The following is a 26,282-nucleotide window of genomic DNA, read 5'->3' on the forward strand; positions in this document are numbered from 1 at the left end:
GAGAATTTTGAGTGAGAATAAAGTCAAAATTCTGACTTTAGGGTGAGAATTCTGAGAGTGAGTATTCAATTCAGACTTCAAAGACAGATTTCTGAATGACTTTAAACTAGGAATTCTAAATTTTCATTGACTTTAGCGAGAATTTTCACTTTCAAGTTGGAATTCTTAGACTAAACTCAAAATTCTGACTTTAAAGCCACTGAGTTCTGACTTTGAAGTGATAATTCTGATATCACTTTATTCAAAATTCCGAGGATGAAAAAAAAAACCCCACACACACACACACACAGGGAATTCTGGAGGGAAACATTTGCCATTTCCAATGTCAGACTGGGAGATGTCCGAAATAGTTGTTAGTATTATTTAGGCTTGCTAATTTGCTTGAAATGCTAAAAGCGGAGTGTAATACGGCAGCCTGCTCGGGACAGATAACAAGTGCAAGCACTAATGCTGTCACAAACGAGACGCTGGCTGAGTCAAGCGCAGCAATGCTAATACAGTATCTCGCATGTGTGTGTGTTTGCATGTGTGCGTGTGCATGCATGCATGTGTGTATACTCAAGTGGATTCTTTGTCATGTATTTTTCTATTTTTTCATTTATTAGCCGCTTAACACTTCTAAAAAGACGCCAATCGGATTGGGGAGTACATTTTGTCTGAAATTTAATTTGCACATCAAGTCACGTACGGTATTTACTTTCAATAGCGCATCTCCTCTGAAAACCTTGAAGCCACAAGCGTATATTTGTGGAAGGAAAACAATTTGCTCTGTCAAATAAGAAATACATTTGTCTGTTGAGCTTGAGTTTGGCATCTAACGGCCAAGTAAATAAAACTGGGGCCTCTGAGATTGAAGGCTGTTGGTTATAATAAAGAACATGGAGGACAGTATTCTGTAATGAAGACAATTAGGACTAAAAAAACAAAACAAAACAAAACAAAGGTTGTCAAAATTCTCATTTTTTTCTGAATTCTGACTATTCTCAGAATCTTCATTGTAAGTCAGAATTCTGACCTCTCAAAATTCTCACTTTAAAGTGACACTAAATCCTTAGAACTGTCACAATTTTCACCTTAAAGCAGGGGTGTCAAACTCGATTAAGCTTGCGGGTCGTATGATAGAAAATCTATTCCCAGGTGGGCTAAAATCTTTAACTTCAAAAGAACAACTTCAAATGTATTATTCTTTTGTAATACTGCCCAAAATAGCTTCGTACCAACATCACTATTAATCATAAAACATTAACATTACTATTAATCATAAAACATTTCAAGTTTTTCATTTATTGAAAAATAAAATAATCTCATTAATCTCACTGTCTTTGAGTGAGGATTTTGATTTAGAGTTAGAATTCTGATTTAAAGTGAGAATCCTAAGAATAAAGTCCTAATCCTGACTTCTCTTTTAAGTCCCACTTCTGACCTTATTCTCACAATCATTACGTTTAAGTCAAAAGTCTGACTCCAAATTCAGAATTATGACTATTCTCACTGACTTTAAAGTTAGAATTCGGACTTTAAAGTCAGACTTCAAGCTCCGAATTCTATGTGAAAATGCTGCTGAACATTTGTGTTTTTCACTGGTTCCAATCCTCTCCCGTAACTGTGACATCCCTTCTCTCAGTGGTTCCCTATTTCACAATTTTTGTTGAAAATGTCAGCTAATTTTTGTGCTATTTCTGGCAAGCCCTGCAAAATGGCTCCAAATCTCTTGTTAATTGGTGTGAAAAAAATATTTTTGATGTGATACAGCTCAATTAAGAAACAGAAGTGTGTATGTTGGGAAGGAGACAAGTTTAGCCTGGGTTGTTGGTGGAAATTATTGAGACTCTTCATGGCATGTGCAAACGTTCCAGGTCGTTTTTGAAATCATCTGTGAGTCATTTTCTGTATTTTTTTAAATTTTAATTCTACATGAGTTTGAAATTATATAAAGATGGGTACATGTTGCTTTGATCTGTTTTTCTCTCAACTATTGATGACAATGTTGTGACTTGTGGTAAGTCGACATCATAAGTCATCATTTCTTGCTTTTGAATCAAACGTTAACACATTCACATGCAGTGTACTCGCCCAGTGGTGATGGGAAATTTGGCTGCCAGTGCCAGACAGAATGTGTGTGTGCGCGTGTGGTGCAAGATGAAGAGCAGGGAAGACCCCCTGGTGGGGCTCCTCCAAAATTTGCAGCTCGCAGCTCCACAGCAGGCATCAAACGCCTCATATGGCGCAGTGTCAAGCTTTCATCACGGGCTTGGGCGCCCTCCCTTGTGATCCACTTTCACAAATACACAGCAGTATGTTTTCAGTTTTTTTTTTTTTTTTTTTGCCTTCCTTTTAGAGAAAGTGAATCTGAAGACGAACAATGAAGCAAACATGCTTTTGATGCATGATTAAAAGACTAAAAATGTACTTGTGCATTGTTGTGGGATACAATATGTAGTTCATTTTTAAGACCGCGATTTTTAATGTTCGTTTTCACAAGAATGAATAAAGGGACATGAAATGATCACGAATGATTTACGGGTGATATTTTTCGTTCATCGGAGCACAACACTGCCACCGTGTGGAAAAGATGACTTCCTTTCAGTTCCTTTTGCAAGTGATTCTTTTTCGATCAGCCACAAGACGCACACAATTCAATTATGAGGAAGTATAGATATGTGAAAAATGACACGTGATTTCATAAGATCAGCTGCATGAGGGGGAAGTCAACCACGAAATTTTCTTTTCAGGAAAATCTTCTGTGCAGTCATACTAGTCGAAAGATGGCATTTTTATTCATACAGTAAATGTGTTTTCAGTCAATTTCTGGTGATGCTATACCGTGACATCCACTTAACTCAAAAGATGGACATCTGGTGACCTTTTTTACAGCGCATTTCACCGTCAAAATAGCACATATGTGCTGTCATTGATCGGAGCGACAGAAAACTAAATCAGTCATTATTTAAACCATAATGTTCACTAAAGAATGTTTGACCTTCCATAATGACCTTCCATTTTTTTCCAGTAATATATCTGTTAAAATTAGATAGAATCATACTGGCTGGCGTTTATGCTCCTTTAGATGCAGTTTACCTCCGGTGACATATTTTGTTTGAATGGAAATTGCTTAAATTAAAAACGTCGACTGAAATAAATGAAAATGAAATGAATCATGGTTTGTTTACGAAAAGCATTCCTTCTGAAGGCAGTGTGTGAGTAATGTATGCAACATCAAATTGTCTTTTCATTTGATTACCAAATGAGAGCCTATCTTTTCATATATCTTAATCGTTTGTATAATTTGGTCGTCATAATTAAAGCGTGGAGCGAAAACGAGGTGTTGTGTTTTGTATGTCCTCTTCTAACTGCTTCGTGTCACGTGACTCCGTCTCCACGACAACCGTTGTCGCCTGCAAGTTTACCTCGCACTAGGAAACTGAGATTTCTGAAGTTGAGTGAGTGTAGTCAAAAGATGTTTCATTGCAAGGTGGTAAAATGAGAGCCGTCTCTTCGCTCGTGCTTTTTCAACGATGTAAATGACGACGTACCGTTTACGTCATCTGATGCCCAAATAGCGACGGCCTGCTTGCTTTTCTGCGTTTTCCGATTCTTTAATTGTCACCTCAGGTATGCTTTACATTTTAAATGTGCTCAAATATTCCGTCTGCGCTCTAGTTAGCTAGCACTTCTTTCTCGCATGTTCATCTTAATTTACATATTGTGGCTTGAATGACGTGTTTGGGAAGGTTAACTATGACGGAGAGCGTTTACAAAACATGACGTAATCGCTGACTGATCAGCAGTGAGCAAGAAAAAACAAAAACAAAAAAACATGAGACATCTGTTTGGGTGGCCAAACAAGACTAACGTTTGCTAAAAGGCCAATGAAGACTAAACAAGAGAAATGGGCGTGTGAAGTGTTTTCTAGTATTGTGCTCCTTACGTCGACACAAACAGTGAACGTCAAACCTAAATAGCAAAATAAGGTACGTGTAATTTAATCATGGTGTTGGCAACGCAACATTTTTAACCATCTACGAGCTATGAAGTCGTTATTGTGAAGGTACTTAGCCTGTATTGCTCCAAAAAATTAGCCTGCAATAATGGTCGTTTTGAGATGATATAAATAACTCCTGTGTGTCAGTAATTTTTGTTCAACTTGCTGTTCTTTCGTGCTTTTTGTTCATACACAAGGTGTTTTAGTTAAGCTTGAAATGGAGAGTAAACGTTTGCCTGGTTTTGGGACACTTGGCCCCCAATTGACCCCAACACCTCCAAAAGAGAAGCCACCATCTCAGTGTGAGAGACAAATACTACCTCCTGTCAGAAAAGGGCCGAAAAATAAACAGAAAGGTCTCTACTCGGATGTCTTCACCACTTTAATGTTTAAGGTAAAACAATGCACAGAATGCAATTACTTGGCAATATTTTTGTTGAATATTTGAATATAATTTTGGTGTGCCTGTTATTAGAGTACTGCAGATGAATCAGACACCCAGGTGGCTGACGTGAGTGATGATGATGATGATGACGACGATGATGATTCAGGTGAGAAACCCTTAAGGCTAATTAAAACGAAAGAAACGAAAAAAGACCTAGGCGTATCAAACTCGTTTTATTTCGGGTGCCACTTCCACTCAAATTTGATCTCAAGTTCACCATCCAATTTGTATTTTTTTTTAACTGCAAATAATTGTGTACTTTCAGGAAAAATATGATTGCAGACGAGTAACCTGGTTTTCTACCAAAAATGTGTGCAAAAAATGGCATCAAATCTAAATCCAAATCAATCAAAGTTAAAATTCCAAATGTCATTTGTGATTTATTTTTGTATTTTTAAACACAGACTCCAAGTCTCCATTTGCGAAATACAAGTTTGATGACAAGGAATATTATGGCACCTTCTCAAAGCAATTACTCACGACTTACTTCAATCGTGGTGGAGACACGCCCAAGGTCCAAAAGCCCTACAAAACCGTTCCTGGCAGAAGCCCTCGCGATTTAACCAAAGAGAGGTATGGAATAGTGATGAAAAAACGAAGCTTCATGAAGCACTTTTGTGATTTTTATTTTTTATTTTTTTAAGATTTTTTTTCTGTAGATGGTGCCATTGTTTACCGATAAATGTTTGCGCATTTTTAAATCAAGAGTGTCATCTAGATGAATCAAAAAATTAAAATTTACTACAAGTGCTTCATGAAGCTTCATTTTTCAATCATTACCTCTTGTGTGACCATCATTTGCACAATACTCTTCCCGCTCTGGTTATGATAACAATTTTAGCTACTTACATGAAAATGCCCTAAAATAAATTCTGTATGTTAAAGCTGTTGTGAAAAAAAAACTCCTTCTTCCCCAAAGGTGTCGAAGAGAATATTTGAAGATTAATTTTGAAAAGCTCCTAGCGGAAAAACGAATTGACTCTAATCTTCTCATTCCACGTTGTTGGGATAATTATGATGATGATCTAACTACGTCACCGTATCTTCCACTTGAGGTGAGCCGGGGGTTCAGTAGCCAGCAACATTTTATTTTATTTATTTTTTTAATTTTCACTTTTTTTCCCCACATTGTCCACATAGATATTTGACAACGTGGAGTTTGATTGCCGTACTGAGGAAGACTGGCTTGTACTGGGTCAATGCGAAGGATCGCCTTTCAGTAAACCAATTCCGGCAAAAGCATTACTGCCTACAGACGATACAGTATCATTTGGTAAAATCCCTTCAAAAAAAATCTAACGTTGCGTGTAGATGGATAATCCAGAGTAATTTTAAAACTAATTTCATCTCATCAGAAAATGGCCAACCTCCCCCATCAGTGGAGTATAGCTGGCATTTAGTGGGAGTTCTTGACTACAGCATGGAGAAATGTCAGTACTTGGTTGAAAAGGTTTTCCCAAACCCCAAGCTCAAACAAGGAGAGCGGATTAGCCAAGGTAAATTTTCGGGGGACATCTACAGCAGCGATGGCCAAATGAAGCTCCACGAAGCATTTGGGTCATTTTTGACTCCTCTAAATGGCCCTGTTGGTTCAAAGAGGCAGCGGAAAATGAATACACTTCTACTGCACTAGCATTTCTCTTGAAGCTTAGAGCTCCATCTAGTGGAGTCAGCAAAATCACAGGTGTTTCATGAAGCCTCATTTGCCTATCACTAATACAGTACACCAGGCTTGGATTTTGTCTCAAAGACCCGTTTGCATTCCCTCACCACTGCTCAGGTGTCAACTGCCTTCAAACGGGCAATCGCCACTGGATTCCCAGAATCAGGCTGTTGTTCAGTGCCGAGGACCCGCGTGTCTTTGTCCAACGGATCTTGTTTGCCATGCACCTGCGAGCGAGCTCGGAGGCCCTCATTCTCTACAACTTGATTGTGGACTGCATGCCCATTTGGGATGAGACGCCATCTATTGATCCTCAGTGTCTCCACCGGATCAAAAGTCGGGCTCTCTCAGGCTCCGGCCTCAAACTGGACATGTGAGTCAAACTTAGTGTTGTCTCCTTATGGAAGACCAAAACTGCCAAAACACAAAAACTGTTGTCATGCAGTGTTAAACCATGTGCCGACGGACTGGCCCAGGAGGTAAAGCTGGAATATGACCGTACTATGAATCGCTTCATTTTGGATAAAAGTGTGATAAGCCACCCCCAGGAGTTTTCACATATTGTGGTGCCACAGAAGGAACACGAGCGTGTACCACTGAATGGTAAGAGTTTTTTTTTTTTTTTTTTTTAAATCCAGATTTGGGTTGCTAATAGTGATGGATAAATGAAGCTTCATGAAGCACTTTTGGTGTTTTTTTTTATTTTTTATTTGTCTAGCTCAGAGGTGTCTAAACCTTTTCCTCCAAGGGCCCCAGTAAGAAAAAAATGCAAAACAAGAGCAATCTATCATAAGATCACCAATTTTAAGCAATTAATTTGGAGTCGTTATATTCAAATTTAGGGCCTCAACAAAGCTGAAAGTGGAGGAAACCGTCTTGTTTGTAAAAATTATCTTCAGTCCCTAGAGTGTTCTGAAGAGAAATGTTAAATTATAAATAATTAATACATAAAAAGCTCTACAGCATACTAAACAAACCGATTAGTCGTCAATTGTATTTTTAGGGTTTGCCATGGCTTAAAAATGGATGGAGGGCCGTAAATTCTCCCCCCAGGCCATAGTTTGGGCTCCCCTGCTCTACTGTAGATGGCACTCAAACAAAAGAGATTATTTTAATGCTAATGATGAATAAATGACGTGTCATGAAGCACTTGTGGTATGTTTAGACTCCAATAGATGGCACTCTTGAGTTAAAGCTGCAGTTGACATTTAATACATTTCCACTGCACTGGCCTTAATTTTTAAATCAAGCGCACTTACAAGAAGATTAAACCAAGTGCTTCATGAAGCCTCATTTTCTCAGATTTCTCAAGATGATACTCTTGATTTAAAAATGTGATGGAAATGTAATTATATTTCCTTTGCACGAGCATTTAGAGGAGTAAAAAAAAAAAAAACGTCTCAAGTGCTTCATGGTTTTATTTTATTCTTGCTACTCACTGAGAACCTGTTTTCCCTCATACAGGCTGCGTAACTGTTCCTGCCTTTGACTACAAGAAGACCCAAGCTGCTTTCATCAGCAAGTCCATGCTGACAGAACCCAAAGTAATCTGCACTTTATCAGAAATAAGATCTGAGTGCAACAAACTAGCAACCATGAAACTCTTCAACGTCTCCTTAACCAAACCCATGCGACTGGATGAGTTTGAAAACAACCAAACCCAAATGCAAACTCAGGTGATTTAATTGCCGCCGTTCAATTCGCGTAAGCTACTCTCGCTGATGTTCGAACTTGTCTTTCAGATAAGTTTGTTTCTCCGGGAGGCATGGGTGCCCACCGTGACCTACAGTCTGCGGCATAATCTCGAAACGATCGGCAAAGGCGCGTACAACATGAACGAGACTCACTGGGGTATGCACAAAGTTTCCAAGCTGAGCAAACTGTTAGCTGTGGTGCACTACAACCTGCAGGACACTTTGCGCAACCTTGTGGAGGACTCCCTACATTGTCTGAGCAAGTTGATTTTAGATGCATGCTGCAGTGTGCTCACCTGCCCCGATGACCTGGTGTGGGGGGATGACTACATCAATAGCCCCTACAAGTAAGGCAGTGCACACATTCATATATCTCGAAACGTTTGATAATAATTTGAGTTGCAATTTCATGTCTCATTTTTTTTATGCAGGCCAAAGAACAAGCCTCTGTTCCAAGTGGATTTAATTTTGAATGAGACAGGTGTATATTACAGTACACCTCTGGAGAATTTTGAGGCCACCATTTTAAATCTATTTAATGAGGGCGTCCTGGTCACACACAGTATACCAATGCTAGACAAGGTAAAGCGAAATATGATCCCTTTTTACAAAACCAGTTTTATGTCTGAAGATTAGTTTTGAGTTATTCATGAGTCGGAATTTTTCACCAATGTTCAGATGGGATTTCTACAAAAACAACTTCTCGACTTTTATTTCCCAGCAGCCAAAAGGTTCAAATTGTAATTGAAGTGTATGAAAATAAGGGATTAGTAGATGATGCGCACCATTAACAGATGAACGTGCCAAAGCACATTTTTCTCCAAACTAGGGATGTTAACTTGGCAACATTCAAACTGCTGTAACTGTAATTTTATGAGCTACCTCCATGGATTATATATATTACTTGAAAGGGGATTAGTGTAGAATTGGAATCTATCAATATCTCAATTTTTATTTTTGGACACGAAATCCACAAGAGGGATCGCCTTGCAATGTAAACGCATCCCAAAATGCTCTCATTAGCAAGCAATATCTTTATGTTTTGGTCGGCGAGATTGTGTACAGTATTATGAGTTTTGGTTAATGAAACCAGGACTATGAAGTGAAGCGACTACAAATAAATCTCCATTAAAATCAGCTGTGTTATGGCTATGAATGACAAGTAGTGAATTGAACCCAGGTGGTGCTGCACAGTGACTATTATTACGTTGATTGCAGTTTGTGCTGTAAAGATGTAGCGATAAAGCAGATAGAGATGTAAATCAGATTAATTAGATTTCAGTAAGCTGAAAGGGCACCATGTTGTGTGTGTGTGTGTATATACATATAAAATCTTTTTTTTCTTACTTGATTCTCTCCCTTCTGTTCCAGCTTTTAATGAAGAGGTTGTTATTTGGTGACGATCCTTTGCTGGAGTCGGTCCATCTTAGTGAGCCAAAAGTATCCCAGTTGAGAGAGAAGATCTGCATGGCTCTCAAGAAAGCGGTCATACCCCTCAAGGCATACGCTTCAGAATACACCAAATACATTGATCTGTACAGCTTGAACATAGACGATCACTTCACGTAATTGTCTTTTCAGATCAAATACGTTGACAACGCTCCACGAAGGAATTCATCAAGCTATAAACATGTTCTTGTTTTGCAGACCCACTACAGATGATGAGAAGACATCCAAGGTCGTGAAACTAGAAGTGGAACAGCATATGAACGAAAAGGAAGTGCTCCAGAAGTCCCTGCCGCCCTCTATCATTATTGGTGCATTTATCGTACACGTGGAAGGAATACGAAAGAACCTGGTCACCAAAAAACATGCCTTAGCCGTGGCAACATTGGAACATCATGCCGAGAAGCTAAGAAGGCAGCTGGACGACGTAAGTTAGAACGGAATTACTTTAGTACTTATTTACCTAAGGTGATTTATTTAGTACCTGCTAGGGCTGGGCAATGTCAAATAATTTGTTTAAATTTAAGAAAGCTTCTGTATGCGTATGCTATGAATGTTAATTTTATTTTAAATCTGATTTTAAAAAGATACTATTTGTCGGGTTTATTACTTCGGTTAAAATCAATTCAAATAGTGATTGTTCAGAACGACTGGTGAAAATGTAGATTTTATTTTTTGGTCATATTGCCCAGCCCTCATACCAGATGTTAGGAGACCCTCTTTTAGGCAAACACTTGGGAGAAAAAAAATAAAAAATAAAACAAAGCATAAATAAGTACAGTACATCATATTGAATGTATGGGGTCATAAAAAGAAAACAAATAAAAGGTTCAAAGATGTCTCTGGGATTTAATGCGTCAACATTGAGCTTTTCAAATGAAAGTCAAGTCGTTTTGTGGGTGTCCAGGAGTGCGACGAGTTCAACAAGATAGGCCACGCGCTAAGCGAGAGCCCCCGCTCCATCGAGGATCTGACCGAGAAGCGTGACTGGATGAAACAAATCCCCGACCAGCTCAAAAGTTGCAAGGTGCTAATTGAGCATTATCTGCAGCACAGTTCAAATGGATTTTTGACTTATATAGCCATCAATTGCAGTGAATGAGTTAAGTCAGTAAAATATTGTCAAAGATTTTTCACCCGGATAGATTATAGATTTAGGTCATTTTTCCTCATCATAATATTCTTTTTCCCCAGGAACGTGTGGCAAAAGTTTTGTCAGAGTATGATCTATTTGAAGAATTTTTCTACAGTTTATCAAATGAGGATTTCAATAAAAAGTATGTATTTTTTCTCTTTTTTTTAACTAATGCTCACTGGTCTCAACATCACGCAAACATATTATTAAAACTGACACACCATGATGGGAATGGTTGTGATGAGAAAATCAAGCTTCATGAGGCACTTGTTGATGTTTTTTGACTCCTCAAGATGATGCTCTTGCCTTAAAGATAAAATGCTAGTGCAGTGGAAATGTATTAAATGTTCACCATGTTTAAATTAGGATTGCCATCTAGAGGAGTCAAAAAAATAATTGCTTCATGAAGCTTCATTTAGCCATCACTAGTCAATGACAACTGGTGGATGCATCATTTTTCTCTACTTTCTGGTATTTAATAAAAAAAAAAAAAACTAGTGCAATCAAGAGATTAAAAAACATTGAGAGATTACTTAAAATCTGTAATTGACTGATCTAATTTATCTAATTTTGTTCTTGAATTTAGTTTGGCTAAGAGCTTTGCTATGGATTAGGGTCTTTGTTGCTAGCGTTAGCTGTGGCTGCACTTGGACCTGCGTGCTTTGCATTTATGTGGTAAGCTAAAGTTGAGCCGCTTCTGTGGTCTGCAATTTTCTTACAACGACTGCATATCACTTTACCTTTGTCCAAGTTGTTGTTGGGGCGTTTTTTTAATAGTTGAATTACCATCCATGGGACCTGCAACTCTCACATGCTCTTGCATTTTCACGTCTTCCTCTTGCTCCTGAACTTGCCTTTTCACCCACATCGGTAATTTATCTGGTTATATTAGTATTTAATACATGATAATTATGTGATGTATGGCCTTTCTTATATTTCCAGTAATTATGGCAGTTATTTCTTTTCCCAGATGGCAAGCTATTGAGTGGCCCCAAAAGATCATTAGACAGATTGAAAATGTGACCTCCAGTCTTGTCGAAGAAGAAGAACGCTTCCAGAAGATCCAGATAGTCGACCAGGATATCTTTGAGCAGCGCCTTCAATCTGTGGAGGTCTGAACAGTTTTTTTTTGTTTTTTTTTTAATCTGAAGTAGCAGGCATGATGTGTAAAGTATTTTTGTTTTTTATGTTTGTGATAATTTGATTAAAGTTACCTCTGTCTTTGCAGTTGTTGGTTGGAAAGTTCACGGGATACGCAGATGTTGACCATGCCACTGAGCTGGCAAACGAGGTACGGCGTGCAAGCAAGGAACTAAAAGAATGCCAAAGTTTGGCGATGACCTACAACACCAGAGAACGCTTGTTTGGTACTCCTGTCACAAATGTAAGTAAAGGAACATGCGTGATGCCCACCAAAATAAAAAGCTGTCAGCATCCGTTTGTGTCCAGAAAATGAAGCTTCATGAAGCACTTGCGATTATTTTACTCCTCTAGGTAGTGGTATTGGTTTAAAAATTAAGGCTTGTGCAGGGGAAATGTATTAAATTTCCACTGCATTTTTGAATTGTGAGTAAAGCATCATGAAGCTTCATTTATCCATCACTAGTGAATGGCAACTTGTCAATACATAGGTTTCTTGTCATTTCTGTGCTCTAATGTAATGATGTGTGCCATTAAGATTGTTAAAATAGAAAATTAAATATTTTATAACTGATCTATTTAATCTAATTTTAATCTCTTCTAAAAAATATAGAGAAAAAACATCAATAATTATTTCCTGGCTCTTGGTTTAAAGAAAAAGGCTCGTGCATTTGGAAATGTATTAAAACCTGTGTGTCAATGGTCATACGGTTCAATTTTACCATCAAATAAATTCCATTTGCAAGCATTTAGGAATGACCACATGGTGTCATTTTTGATCATCTATAGTAATTTGTAGTCTCAAATCCCAATCTATAGTCATTTGTAGCCTCCTAAGACTCCCAAATTGGGTCAAAATTGAGACACGGGTTTTAAGTTCCCACTGCATCATGAAGCTTCATTTATCCATCACTACTATACCAAAATAATAACCTGTTTTTCTTGTATCAGTATGATCGTCTACACAGAATGGTGAAGCAGTTCCAGCCATTCTATGACCTGTGGACCACCACCTTTGATTGGATGAGTCGGCATGAGAGCTGGCTCAATGATCCACTGACCTCCATTGACCCTGAGTTGCTTGAGCGCAATGTTACAGGAGCCCTGGATACTATGAATAAATGTATCAAACTGTTCAAGGACAATCCCGGTGAGTGACCTCGATATTCATGCTTTATAAAATTGTGGTTGATACTGACTTGCTTTGATTTTTTTTCCAACCTGCTCTAGAATGCAAAACGGTGGCATCTTTAATCCGCGCCAGGATTGAGGAATTCCGTCCTTATGTTCCTCTGGTTCAGGGTTTGAGGAACCCAGGAATGAGAATGCACCACTGGGAAGCACTTTCGGAGACCATACAGATAAAAGTTGTGCCCAAAGCCAAACTTACCTTAGCCCGCTGCTTGGAGCTTGGCTTACAGAACCACATGGATGCCATCGCACAGGTGGCTGAGACAGCTGGGAAAGAGTACACCATTGAACAGGTAACTTTATGCAATATTCCAGAGGGGATGAAAATATTGAAACACAGCTGTCTGAGAGTAAACATCGGCAATGTGTCTCCTCATCCAGGCCCTTAATAAGATGAAAGACGAGTGGTCGTCAATTCTCTTTGACCTGATGCCGTACAAGGAAACCGGCACTTACATCCTGAAGAGTCCCGATGAAGCATTACAGCTGCTCGATGATCACATTGTCATGACACAGAGCATGTCCTTCTCTCCCTATAAGAAGGCATTTGAAGCCGACATTAATAAATGGGAGAGCAAACTCAGAACAACTCAAGTAAGCGTACAAGTTCGCTGAGGTTTTGGATCAAGAGTTTGCTAGTCGTGGTGTGCTACTGCCCTCTTGTGGTGGTTGCAGGATGTGCTGGAGGAGTGGTTGTTATGTCAAGGTTCTTGGCTCTACTTGGAGCCCATTTTCAGCTCGGATGATATCAATGAACAACTGCCTGTGGAGGGAATGAGATACCAACAAATGGAGGAAATATGGAAGAGAATCATGAAAGGTGCTTTTGATAACCCAAAGGTCAGTCAGTCTGAATAAAATCAAGGTGGCATGTATGTATGTACAGTATATACTTTTTTTTTTTTGTAACTTCGTTTGGAACTAATTATACAACTTACCAAAAAGTCATTTGCTGTTCCTTTTCATCTCCAGATAATTGAATTTTGCCCTGGTCCTCACCTGCTAGACAAATTGAAAAAGTGCAATGTCCTTTTAGAACAGGTGCAAAAGGGTCTCAGTGAATACTTGGAGATAAAACGGAATGCCTTCCCCAGGTAAACCCTCTCAAAATGTGCCAATTTCTAGTACTTAACTATTGGGAGCTGTACACACCTCTCACCTCTCAAATTGTCTCAATTGTGTCTAGCGAAGCAAGTTGGCATGTAGCTGTAGATGATTCCAATCATGATTAGCTCTTAATATAATCATATTTGAGCAAATTAGTGGAAATTTTAATCATCTGAAGGTTGAGATTTGGAGAAAACTACTTGACAAGATAGAAAAACATTGCACAGCAATTTTCAGTCAATACAAAAACAGTTTTTTTTTCCCAATTGTTCTCTAGTGTTATTGAATTTATAATTTTTTCACTGATCAAGATAACATTCAATAAATGTTTGTTTGCAGGTTCTACTTTCTGTCAGATGATGAGCTTCTGGAGATTCTGTCTCAGACCAAAGATGCCACTGCTGTCCAGCCGCACTTGCGCAAATGCTTTGAGAATATTGCACGGGTTAGTTTCCTGACCGTTTTTCCAATCTGATCTCAGGACTGCGAACATGTTTGAGATCGTATCACTGTTGCTCCACAGCTTAAATTTCAGCCAGATCTGCTTATCACACATATGTACTCTGGAGAAGGAGAAGAGGTAAAGCTGTTCCTGACTATTATGCCCACTGGGAATGTGGAGGACTGGCTAAGGGAGGTCGAAAAATCCATGACGGCTACAGTCAGGGATAACATTGATCGCTCGCTCCAAGTTTACCCTGAGGTCTGTGAGTTTTACTTCCAAGCACTGAAATCCATTCATTTTCAGTGTGCTCATTGTGCCTGCTTGTCATTCTAGAAACCCCGCGAAGAGTGGGTGCTTTCCTGGCCCGGGCAAGTGGTGATAGCCGGTTGTCAGGTCTACTGGACTGCGGAAGTGTCAGATGGTTTGGAGCGCGGGGACTTGACCGACCGTGTTTTTCCTCAGCTGCAGAAACAGGTGCATGTTGAATATTTAGAACAATGGTTCTCAAATAGGGGTACGTACAGTGCATATTTCTTTTCGAATTGAGAGCAAACCAATTGGAACAAAATACCAAAATGTTTCCAAATTGGGTTTCCGCAACTTCCTTGCAAAACTTGTGCCTTATACTGTTAAGTTTTATATAGATGCAAACTGTCATTTGTGATGCAATTTTCCTGTAGACAAACCAGAAATAAAACTGACGATGTCCCATGACCTATCTTCTGAAGTTGCTGGATAAAATATACTTAGAAATACCACTACAAATGTAGTTCCAAAGATTAGGGAATCCAACACAGATGGCACAGCAGTCTGTCTTAAGTCTTTTATTTTTTTATTTTATTTTCACCTGAAAAAAGCTTTGAGCTGGTTAGGGGATACTGACTTGAAAAAGTTTAGAACCAGTGACACAGCGTCATGAAGCACCTGTGATATTTTTTGACTCACTGTTGGTTCAAAGAGGCAGGAGAAATTTAATACATTTCCACTGCATGAGCATTTAAATGTAAAGCAAGAGCACCATGTAGAGGAGTAAAAAATTGACAGGTGCCTCATGAAGCTTAATTTCCCCATCACTCATGAGACCCACTTATTTCGAAAAAGTATTTATTTTTTAAAAAACAAAAATGCATTGCGCTGGTTAGGGGGTACTTGGCTAGAAAAGGTTGAGAACTAGTGACACACAAATGAAGCTTCATGAAGCACTTGTGGTATTTTTTGACTGCTCTAAATGGCACTCTTGGTTCAAAGAGGCAGGGGAAATTTAGTACATTTCCAGTGCATGAGCATTTACTTGTAAACCAAGAGCACCATCTAGAGGATTAAAAAAAATCACAAGTGCCTCATGAAGCTTCATTTTCCCATCACTCTTGAGAACCACTCATTTAGAACACTGTAAAACAAATGTGGGATGTAAATAGGTCAGACAATGCGTTTACAATGTTGTTTTTGTGCAGCTGGGTAATCTGGTACACCTGGTGAGAGGAGGCGTATCTAAAATGCAACGAGCTGTCCTATCCGCCCTCATTGTCATTGAAGTGCACGCCAAAGATGTAGCAGCCAAACTGGTGGAGATGGAAGTGTTGAGCGTCAATGACTTTGAATGGATTAGTCAGCTCAGGTTCACTTCGATTTTGCTTCTCTGACTCGTGGCATGTTCGTCCACCTCCATGATGTTTATGTATGCATGTTTTGTAGATATTACTGGGCCAGAGAGGACCTCTATATCCGAGCTGTGAATGCAGAGTTTTTGTATGGATATGAGTATCTTGGAAACTCTGGACGATTGGTCATCACCCCACTCACAGACAAGTATGCTTCCTCTCATTTTTATACATAAAGCCCATGAGCAAGCTCCTCAAGATGTTTGGAAGATCCAGACAAGCCTAATTTTAATATCCCTTTTCTGTCTCTGCTAGATGCTACCTCACTTTGACAGGTGCCCTTCACCTCAAGTTTGGAGGAGCTCCCGCAGGTCCAGCAGGCACAGGCAAAACAGAAACCACCAAAGATCTCGGAAAGGCTCTTGCCGTTCAGACAGTGGTTTTCAACTGCTCTGACCAGCTGGATTTTATGGCAATGGGCAAGTTCCTCAAAGGATTAGCCAGGTAAGTAACTCATGTTGGCAAATCTCAGCTAAAATTGTTAATGCATTTCTTAATAAATCTTAGTTTAAAAAAACAGACATAAATGCCTTGTTACACTTTTATTTGGAATTTGTTACCAGCAGCATGTCACTGCGTAACACAATTGTTGCTCCCGATAGTGATGGATGAATGAAGCTTCATGAAGCAAGTGCTTCATGAAGCTTCGTTCTCATACAAATATAACTTAATTCTGAAACGATAGATCACCAATTCAGGGTGATAACAAATTACTTAAATACGTTGACATTGACAACTGTTAAAGCTGCAACAAACATAAATTTTAGGTTTCAGATCGCCAATTTGTCTCTCAGACCAAAATGTATGTGGAGAGATTTTTCTAGAATTTCATGTTTCTGGAGAGGAAAGTAGTTGATCATCAAAATTTTATAATTTGATCATTCATAAGTAAATTGAAATGTGTTATTTGGTCTTCTGCATTCATTATTGTTTATTTTCTGTGGGATATATGAGTTGTAGATTGGATTTTAAAAATATCTTTTGTGATGCCAATCCTGTAACTTTTCTGACACATACTATGTGTAAAGACGTCTTGGTTTTGAATATGAAAAGTGTGTGTGTGTTTTCTTTGTTTTTTTTTTTTGTTTTCTCAGCTCGGGTGCCTGGGCATGCTTTGATGAATTTAATCGTATTGATGTGGAGGTGTTGTCCGTGGTTGCTCAACAGATTACCACCATACAAAAGGCTCAACAGCAAAGGGTAGGTTGCTGCAGGACAGCTGTAAAGCTAAGTTTGTTCGAAAATATTCTTGTTTTGGACACATACAAGTGTTTACTATTGATGACAGACAAATGAAACTTCATGAAGCACTTACGACATTTTTTTGATACCTCAAAAAGTAACAATGTATTACTGTTTTCAGCGCGCCATCTAGTGGAGTAAAAATAATCACAAGTGCTTCATGAAGCTTCATTGCTTCAGTAGTATTCACATTGTTTTCCCACCTAAATTGTCAGTCGTAGATGTGATCGTCATAAGATTGCATGTTTTGTGTTTTTAGGCAGAAAGGTTCGTTTTTGAAGGTTCTGAGATCCCGCTTGTCCCCTCTTGTGCTGTATTCATCACCATGAATCCCGGTTACGCTGGCCGTACAGAGTTACCCGACAATCTCAAGGTGTAAAGCGCAGATTGAATGTGAAATTTCCGTCCAACAAATGTAATGATTTGTTCTTACAGGCCCTGTTTCGTCCGGTGGCCATGATGGTCCCTAACTTTGCCATGATTGCTGAGATCTCACTGTACTCATTTGGCTTTAGTGACGCCAAAGTCCTCTCTCAGAAAATCACCAGTACTTTCACGCTGTCCTCGGAACAACTTAGCTCTCAGGTAGGCTGTAGGAAAGACAGCTCAAGACTTTAAACAATTATTCTTGCTGCAGATTTTGTTTCTGCTTCTTTTGCTACATAATAAACTTCTGAGACACTGTGTCCACTTCATGGGACACAAATGTCATTTTAATTGCAATTTATGTATGCAGAGATTAATTATTTTGTTCTATGTTCAGGATCACTATGATTTTGGAATGAGATCTGTCAAGTCTGTAATCTCAGCTGCCGGTAATCTAAAGCGAGAAAATCCCAATATGAATGAGGTATGGTGTTTTTATTTTATTCTTTGTTCAAAGGGGAAGTCAACAAAAAGGTTGTTGTTGTTTTCCGTATCATGTTGTATGCGCCCGGACAAGCCCAAACATGGCATTTATTGATTACTATTACCTGCTATTCTAACACTGCATGAAACTGCAAGAAAAGTCTGTGTAGAAAACGGCTCAGTCCTATTTTTTACTTACCCGACTTGGTCCACTTTCCCCCCAGCCCTAGTCAATATCTAAGCGCTGAGCAACTGTGATGTGATTTGATGTCAACAGCATAAGGGCCGCCTCCTGACGGGTGGATTTTGCAATATTATTCAGAATGCCGTATTTGGACTAGTGGGGGCGCATATAACTTATTGTTAAATAAACATTTTTGGGATGACTTGCCTGGGTCAAACAACCAACTCCTTGCTAATAATGGTGCCAACTCACAGGAGTTGATCTGCTTGAGGGCCATCAGAGATGTGAACGTGCCGAAATTTTTACGGGATGACCTGAAGCTCTTCAACGGTATCGTATCGGATCTTTTCCCATATACAAAACAGGAGCCAATCGATTATGGCACGCTGGAGGAATCCATGCGTAACATATGTATGAAGATGAACCTGAAAGATGTCGATGGTTAGTTTTATCACGATTATTTCCGCCTCGTTTTCTGAGCCGGAGCGTGTTGACAACTGGCGTCTGTGATCGCAGAATACATCGGGAAGTGTATTCAACTTTACGAGACCACCGTGGTCAGACACGGCCTGATGTTAGTAGGACCCTCCGGATCGGGTAAAACCAAGGCGAGTCTTTTTGCGCGCCGTGTTTTGGGTTCACGTATTTATGTTTTACCACGGTGTCGTGCTTTAGTGTTACGAAGTTCTCGGCGCGGCGTTAACAGCTCTGAAAGGCGAGCCCTCTGCCAGCGGGGATTTGTATGAGGCAGTTCAGACATACGTACTCAACCCCAAGTCCATCACCATGGGCCAGCTTTACGGGGAGTATGACTTACTCACACACGAATGGTAAGTCGCACCGTTCTCCATATAAGATGAAAATGACAAGGCAGAGGAATGACCATTGACGCCGACCCTTATAGGACGGACGGCATCCTCTCTTCTTTAATCCGCATGGGGACGTCAGTTATGGATAATGATAAAAAATGGTATATGTTCGATGGTCCGGTCGACGCCGTCTGGATTGAGAACATGAACACGGTGCTGGATGACAACAAGAAACTTTGCCTCAGCTCCGGAGAAATCATTAAGCTCACTGAAGTACGCTCAAATAGATGTTGTGTTTAGACAGATTTCACCGATATTGCTTACATTTATCCTTTTTTCACGTGCATTTTTTTCTATGATTTTACTTTCCTTGATTAGTTTCTTGTTCCCTTTTTTCTGTTTTTTTTCTATTTGTTTGTTTCTTTTGTCAGTTTTTATTTACTTTTTTAATTCTTTTGTTTGTCCTTTCTTTCATTTTTTCTCACTTTCTTTATTTGTCTCACTTTCTTTCTTGCTTTCTCATTTTAACTGGTTGTCATTTCTGTCCTCTTTATTTCTTTGTTTCTCACTATTTTTCTCGCTGGTCTTTAATTCTCACTTTCTTGTTTTTTTTAATCTTCTTTCCTTCATTTATTCTTTCTTTCTTTTTGATTCTCTTTTGGTCTTATTTGTTTTCACTTTTTTTAAATCGCTTTATTATTTCTTGCTTTCTTTTTTAAAATCTTTTCTTTTTTCCTTTTTTCGTTCTTTTGTTCTTGCTTTCATTTTTTCTCACTTTGTCTCGCTTTCTTTCTCTTTCTTGGTTTTCTTTCATTCTCCCTGGTTCTCATGTTTGTACTCGTTTTCCTTTTTGTTTATCACTTTTTTTCTGGCTTTTATTCTTTCTATCTTGCTTTTTTCTTTTTTTCTTTTGCTGTTTTGTTCCTACTTGGTTGCTTTCGTTTTCATTCTCTTTTGTTCTTTCTTTTTTCTCACTTTCTTTTTTATTGCTTTATTTTTTTCTCCCTATTGCTCACTTTATTTCTTTGTTGATTCTTTCTTTTCATTTTCATTCTTTTGTTATTTCTTTTCTTTTTCTCACTTTGTCAATGGCTTTCTTACTTTTTTGCTCTTTTTCATTCCTCCTTATTCTCGTTTTTGTCTCTTCACTTTCTTTGTTTCTAATTATCTTTTTCTCACTTTTCTTTCATTCTCACTTGCTTTTCACTTTCTTATTTATAATTTTATGTCATTCTCCCTCTTTCTTTCTTTCTTTCTTTCTTTCTTTCTTTCTTTCTTTCTTTCTTTCTTTCTTTCTTTCTTTCTTTCTTTCTTTCTTTCTTTCCCTCCTAACTTTTTAATAACTATCAACGAGGAAAGAAAAAAGTTTGCAGTCAATTAAACTCATGAAAACAAAATCACTTACAATGAATGACATCATCATCTTACTCTTTTCAGTGCATGACTATGATGTTTGAGGTGCAAGACTTGGCGGTGGCGTCACCAGCAACAGTGTCTCGCTGTGGTATGATCTACCTGGAGCCCAGTATTTTGGGCCTCATCCCGTTTACAGAGTGTTGGCTTCGGAATGTCCCCAAAATCATCCAACCGTTCATAGAGCAGCTTACTTCCTTGTTTGAACGCTTCCTACAGGTGAGAGTGAAAAGAACATGGCAAAAAGATGCTCCAAGGCATGTACAGTATGTATCACAATATGTGCGATCTTTCTTTTTTATGGTGACACAGGACTCTGTCAATTTTATTCGCGCATCAGTAAAGGAGGTCATCACATCACTGGACAGCAATCTGACATTTAGCCTTCTAAAACTCATGGACTGCTTCTTCGTGCCATTCATTTCTCCGGTTTGTATGTAGAAAAAAAGTGTAGTTTGATGTATTTGCTATTTCACCTTTTCAAAACTCCTACCTTCTCGCGATAGTTTTCTTTATTTTGCATGTACTGCACTGTGGTCTTTGTAACTGCAAACGAGTCCTTGCTCTTCTCTTAGGATGACAAGCCATCTACTCGAAGCAAGCTTGCCCGCGTCAATGAGTTGATTGAGCCGTGGTTCTTTTTCTCCCTGGTATGGAGTGTCGGTGCCACAGGAGATGGACCCAGCGGTCAGCGCTTTAGTTCCTGGCTCAAAGACAAAATGTCCGAAGAAAAGGTTGCATCACAATTCTGCTTCTGCATTAATAACCCAATATTTAGCAGATTGATTTGGAATTGATGTGAATGTATTTTTCCTTCAGATTTCTTTATGTTTCCCGGAAGAAGGCCTGGTCTATGACTACCGGATTGATGATGCAGGCATAAGTCGCTTTAATGAAGAGGAGGATGAGAAAAAGGATAGAAAGGTTAAACTCTTGATGATTGTCGCAAATTTGCATCAAACCTCTTCCGTATTAAATAGAGCCAGAAATAACTGTTGCATTCCTCCGCTGCGGGTTGTTACATGGCCATCACATACCTAGGATGCTTTTGCAAGCATTTGTTTTGCTACATTTCAGTCGGATAGGCACATCATCGTTTTTTTGGACTGCTAAGATCTTGCTAAGATCTACTGTATATCCAACAGGTGCAGTGGGTCAAGTGGATTAATGACGCAAAGAGTGTTGTCATCACCCCAGAAACAAGTTACTCTGACATCATAGTTCCCACTGCTGACACCGTGAGAATGACTTTCCTAATGGATATGCTTTTGACCAATATGAAACCTGTAAGTGACACGAAATGTCCCAAGGTGACGTCAAAACTCTGGTCCATGCACTTTAGCCCAATTTTTGTTTTTTGTGATCCAGTTGCTTTGTATCGGTCCGACCGGGACAGGGAAGACCCTTGCCTTGTCCGACAAACTACTAAAGAACATGCATGCAAAATATGTCACGCACTTCCTCATGTTCTCAGCACGCACCTCAGCCAACCAAACCCAAGATTTTATAGACAGCAAGCTGGACAAAAGGTATACCTTTTCTTCACATATTTTCTCATTCAATCCCAAAGACATATTTCTACATTTTTTTAGGAGTTTTTATAAATGGCTGTAATAAATGTATTAAATACTGAAGTTATCAATGACTTTGAAAAATTAAGTATTCAAATTAATTGTTACTTTAGGACTTTTTTTCCTTATTTCACCAGCCAAACTAAATTCCTGGGAATGGTCATAAATTACTTTAGCACATACATACATAAAGTAATTGATGAATTTACTACCTAAAATAAACACTTTTGTACTTTTAGTACCTAAAGTAAATGATTAATTACAATTTCTTAATTCACAGGCCAAAAAAATACGTGGGACTGGTCATCAATTCCTTTAATACCTAAATACCTAGAGGAATTGATTACTTTAGTAATTAAAATAAACACTCTAGTAATAGTAGTTAGTATTCAGATTATGTCCCTCAATTAATTAGTGTTTTGTTTTTTGTTTTTTTTAAATTCAGCAGCCATTTTTAGACCGTCACTTAAAAACACTTAAAAAAAAACTGGATCTGAAAGGATTCTTAAAAAACATAAAAATATTTTGGGGGATTGAATGACATATTTCTGACAGCCAATCGTAATCCACCATCTGCTTGTTGCGTGTTAGGCGCAAAGGTGTGTTTGCACCTCCTAAAGGCAAGTTCTTCATCTTCTTCATTGACGACGTCAACATGCCGTTGTTGGAGACGTACGGAGCGCAGCCTCCCATTGAGTTGCTGCGCCAGTGGATGGATCACACCGGCTGGTATGACAGGAAGCAGATTGGTGAGCACATCCGGCCATATTGGGTCATTACATATTATTTTAAAAAAATAACTTAATTTTTTTTTTTTCTATTTTGCCTGCGCCACAGGGGCTTTCAAGCAAATAGTGGATATCAATTTTGCCTGTGCCATGGGACCTCCAGGTGGAGGCCGCAACCCCCTCACGCCACGCTTCACACGCCACTTCAGTTTTCTATCCTTCACTGAATTGGAGGATGACAGCATGAAAAAGATTTTCTCCACCATTTTAGGCAGCTGGATGAGTGAGTCATTGTTGCACTTTGTTATTAACTTATTATATGCAGTACAGTAGCTCTTGGGAGGAATTAAACTTTTCCACGGTTTCTTCTCTGTGCTGTCTTTGTGGACAAGATCATATTCTAATTCAATGTATTTTCCCTCTAGATGGAAACATGAGTCAAAAGAATCCGGGAAGTAAGTCAATGGATGCTGAGTGTTTCATACCTTCAGACTTTTTAAAAACACGAATTTCATAAAAATATTCAATTTCACACCTTTTTGTCATTTTTTCCCCCATCAGGAACAGTGCCAGAAATTATCCCACTAAACAACGCAATTGTCAGTGTCACCATCCGCGTATACACCACGATTTGCTCGCAGCTTCTCCCAACTCCTACAAAGTCTCACTACACTTTTAACCTCAGAGACCTTTCCAAGGTGTTCCAGGGTATCCTCATGGCTGAGACTTGCATGATAGAGGTATCTATCTATCTATCTATCTATCTATCTATCTATCTATCTATCTATCTATCTATCTATCTATCTATCTATCTATCTATCTATCTATCTATCTATCTATCTATCTATCTATCTATCTATCTATCTATCTATCTATCTATCTATCTATCTATCTATCTATCTATCTATCTATCTATCTATCTATCTATCTATCTATCTATATCTATCAAATGTGATAAATTAGAGCAAATAAAACAATTATTCTGCGAAGACCAACTTGATGAACATATGAACTAAATGAACATATGATACACTGGCGTCAAGGCAATAGTCTTAGCAAGCTTTTATTTTGAAGTTTTTCCCAGCAAGCTTTTATTTGGACTTTTTCCCCAAGCTTGAATTGTCCCCCGCCTCTTTTATCCCAAAATTTTGTTATCTCATCACATACCTACCAACATCATCACACCGCCGTAAAAGAATTGTATTCAATTGCTGATTAAGGATGCCAAGAAACCGCTGGTCAATTACGATGACGTACGATACGGCACAAGTCTCCCACGTCATCGATGCATTCAAATGAAGTTGGACATTTTCAACTCAAACAGAAAAAAAGCTCCATATTTGATTCAAACCTTAAAAATCGCAAATATCTAAAGTGTTGGGCTTTCTATTATTTCAATGGTGAATATAACTTTATCAAAGTCAATTCAGTGCTTGTGGTTGGTATCTCAGCGAATCAATATAAAGACTAGTCTAGCAGTTGGGACCACAACATGCTGTTTTGTGGAAAAACGTACTTCTTCACAATTCAAAACTTAATAAATGTAAAAACAAAAAAATACACTTTAATGTCTGCATTTGTCCTTCTGCCTTACAAAGCAAGTGTTCAAACGTTTAAATAGAATGGATGAATGTGTTTCTTTTTTCTGCTCGATCTTAGACTAAAGAGATGCTGCTTCAGCTGTGGTACCACGAAAACTGCCGGGTTTTCCAGGACCGCTTGGTGTGTGCGGAAGATAGGGAGTGGTTCAACAATCTCCTAAAAGAATTCATTCAAGAGTTTGGCTGTGACTTTGACGTGGTAGTGCCTTGTCAGCCTGTCTTATATGGGGATTTCATGGTTCCTGGTGCACTGCACAAAGTCTACACCTTCATTGATGACAAAGAAAAGGTGACCGGATATTGCCTCTATATCAACTGTGAAATTTGTTGAGTTTCTCACTTCACTATTATATTTTACAGTTGGAAGATATCATGATGGAGTACATGGAAGACTACAACCAAAACTGCACACCCAAAATGAAACTCGTTCTCTTCATGGATGCCATCGAGCACGTATGCCGAATCGCTCGTGTTTTGCGCCAGCCGTTGGGCAACGCCCTCCTGCTTGGAGTCGGCGGCAGTGGACGCCAGTCCCTCACCAAGCTTGCCTCGTATATGTGAGAATCATACACTACACATAAAAATGTGCTTCATTCACAGCTTAGCACCGCAAGTAAATAGAATGCTAATCCGTGTTAGCATAATTAGCTTTGTCGGCTGTCTTGCGACTTACCACGATCGCTCAGAGCTCAGGTAAGAACCAATCACGGCTCAGCTTGTGAATGTCAAATGACCTAACTTAAAACAACAGGTGAGCCGTGATTGGTCATTACCTGATGCAATTGTGATGTCATTTTCAGGTGACAGCCATTAATGACCCCTGCGATAGATTAAGACGGTAGATTTTACTGCTTAATTCACATTATCTTTTTTTTTCAAGTGTTTGCCTAAAGGAGGGTCTAAAATCAATTACTTTAAGCAATGAAGTAGTTGATTTGTACTTAATTACTGACATTATCAACAAAGTTCCTATATTGGAAGAAAATATAAATGAGTATCTGAGATTGAATGTCTGGACGTAAAAATACATCTTTTGAATTGGATGAGATCATCGGAATTCCGTGTTTAAGCTAGTGGGGGCTGCATATAACATATTAAAGTGAAGAAAGGTTTTGCACTGACTTTGACCTTTCAAATGCTTTCTGCACAAAATATTTACCTTTTAGATCTGAGTACAAGTGTTTCCAGATTGAGCTGTCGAAAAACTACGGTCAGCTCGAGTGGCGGGAAGACATTAAAGGCATCATGATGAAAGCTGGCATTCATAACCAGCAGATCACCTTCCTCTTTGTCGACACTCAGGTTGCATAGCATTTACTGCACTGTTCCCGAATTGCACGGCTATACGTCTTATTTGGATTAATTCCTCGCCAGATTAAAAGTGAGTCCTTCCTGGAGGACATCAACAGCATTTTGAACTCTGGCGACGTTCCCAATTTGTATGCGTCTGATGAGCAGGAGCGCATCCTGGCTTCCATGAAGCCCGTGGTCCAAGAGTTGGCCCAGCAGCCAACCAAATCAAACCTTATGGCCGCTTACCTTAAAAGAGTTCGAACTAATATCCACACTGTACTCTGCATGAGGTAAGTACTTTTTTTTTTCATGGCGTGATGGATAAATGAAGCTTCATGAAGCACTTGTGGCATATTTTGACTCTACTATGGATGTCACTCTTGAATTTCCACTGAACTCGCTTTCATCTTTAGCCCTTCTGCAGTATTTTGATTTAATTAACCCCTAGGTGTTAATATTGACCCAATTTGGGCCATTGATCGAGATACATCCAACAAAAAGTATTAGAACATAAACGTTAGGACACTAAAAATTACTATAGATAGTCAAAACAAACAGAGGTTCAAAATGGCACCATGCATTCATTCTAAAATGCTTGCAATGGACCCGAATGACCTCAAGGGACATTTTTGGGTCTTCTTTTTTTTTTTTACTCATCATTCGAGCAGATTTTTAGCCAAGGG

General features: G+C 38.9%; 1 protein-coding gene across 1 annotated transcript in view; it reads left to right on the forward strand.

Moving 5' to 3' along the window:
- The first annotated feature begins 4,199 nt into the window (after nt 1-4,199).
- The window catches only part of dnah1 (dynein, axonemal, heavy chain 1), a 38,863-nt gene continuing 16,780 nt past the window's right edge, over nt 4,200-26,282 (forward strand). Inside the window, exons 1-50 of the mRNA XM_088423174.1 lie at nt 4,200-4,376; nt 4,458-4,533; nt 4,832-5,000; nt 5,347-5,482; nt 5,568-5,700; nt 5,783-5,923; nt 6,208-6,463; nt 6,536-6,693; nt 7,555-7,766; nt 7,833-8,131; nt 8,216-8,366; nt 9,156-9,349; nt 9,432-9,657; nt 10,138-10,257; nt 10,425-10,507; nt 11,336-11,477; nt 11,594-11,749; nt 12,457-12,655; nt 12,736-12,989; nt 13,078-13,290; nt 13,372-13,536; nt 13,669-13,790; nt 14,143-14,248; nt 14,327-14,506; nt 14,582-14,722; nt 15,703-15,866; nt 15,944-16,057; nt 16,165-16,353; nt 17,004-17,109; nt 17,411-17,524; nt 17,587-17,736; nt 17,915-18,001; nt 18,439-18,625; nt 18,701-18,792; nt 18,860-19,014; nt 19,089-19,266; nt 20,431-20,625; nt 20,719-20,835; nt 20,982-21,140; nt 21,226-21,330; nt 21,552-21,692; nt 21,775-21,935; nt 22,569-22,726; nt 22,815-22,988; nt 23,131-23,160; nt 23,267-23,445; nt 24,365-24,595; nt 24,667-24,863; nt 25,473-25,608; nt 25,681-25,889. Coding sequence (XP_088279300.1) covers nt 4,200-4,376; nt 4,458-4,533; nt 4,832-5,000; nt 5,347-5,482; nt 5,568-5,700; nt 5,783-5,923; nt 6,208-6,463; nt 6,536-6,693; nt 7,555-7,766; nt 7,833-8,131; nt 8,216-8,366; nt 9,156-9,349; nt 9,432-9,657; nt 10,138-10,257; nt 10,425-10,507; nt 11,336-11,477; nt 11,594-11,749; nt 12,457-12,655; nt 12,736-12,989; nt 13,078-13,290; nt 13,372-13,536; nt 13,669-13,790; nt 14,143-14,248; nt 14,327-14,506; nt 14,582-14,722; nt 15,703-15,866; nt 15,944-16,057; nt 16,165-16,353; nt 17,004-17,109; nt 17,411-17,524; nt 17,587-17,736; nt 17,915-18,001; nt 18,439-18,625; nt 18,701-18,792; nt 18,860-19,014; nt 19,089-19,266; nt 20,431-20,625; nt 20,719-20,835; nt 20,982-21,140; nt 21,226-21,330; nt 21,552-21,692; nt 21,775-21,935; nt 22,569-22,726; nt 22,815-22,988; nt 23,131-23,160; nt 23,267-23,445; nt 24,365-24,595; nt 24,667-24,863; nt 25,473-25,608; nt 25,681-25,889 — 7,937 coding nt within the window. The remainder of the gene's footprint in view (nt 4,377-4,457; nt 4,534-4,831; nt 5,001-5,346; nt 5,483-5,567; nt 5,701-5,782; nt 5,924-6,207; nt 6,464-6,535; nt 6,694-7,554; nt 7,767-7,832; nt 8,132-8,215; nt 8,367-9,155; nt 9,350-9,431; nt 9,658-10,137; nt 10,258-10,424; nt 10,508-11,335; nt 11,478-11,593; nt 11,750-12,456; nt 12,656-12,735; nt 12,990-13,077; nt 13,291-13,371; nt 13,537-13,668; nt 13,791-14,142; nt 14,249-14,326; nt 14,507-14,581; nt 14,723-15,702; nt 15,867-15,943; nt 16,058-16,164; nt 16,354-17,003; nt 17,110-17,410; nt 17,525-17,586; nt 17,737-17,914; nt 18,002-18,438; nt 18,626-18,700; nt 18,793-18,859; nt 19,015-19,088; nt 19,267-20,430; nt 20,626-20,718; nt 20,836-20,981; nt 21,141-21,225; nt 21,331-21,551; nt 21,693-21,774; nt 21,936-22,568; nt 22,727-22,814; nt 22,989-23,130; nt 23,161-23,266; nt 23,446-24,364; nt 24,596-24,666; nt 24,864-25,472; nt 25,609-25,680; nt 25,890-26,282) is intronic.

This window comes from Hippichthys cyanospilos, chromosome 9 (assembly GCF_059441005.1).
Source record: "Hippichthys cyanospilos isolate Australia breed blue-spotted pipefish chromosome 9, RoL_Hcya_1.0, whole genome shotgun sequence".
In the NCBI taxonomy this organism is placed as follows: Eukaryota; Metazoa; Chordata; class Actinopteri; order Syngnathiformes; family Syngnathidae; genus Hippichthys; species Hippichthys cyanospilos.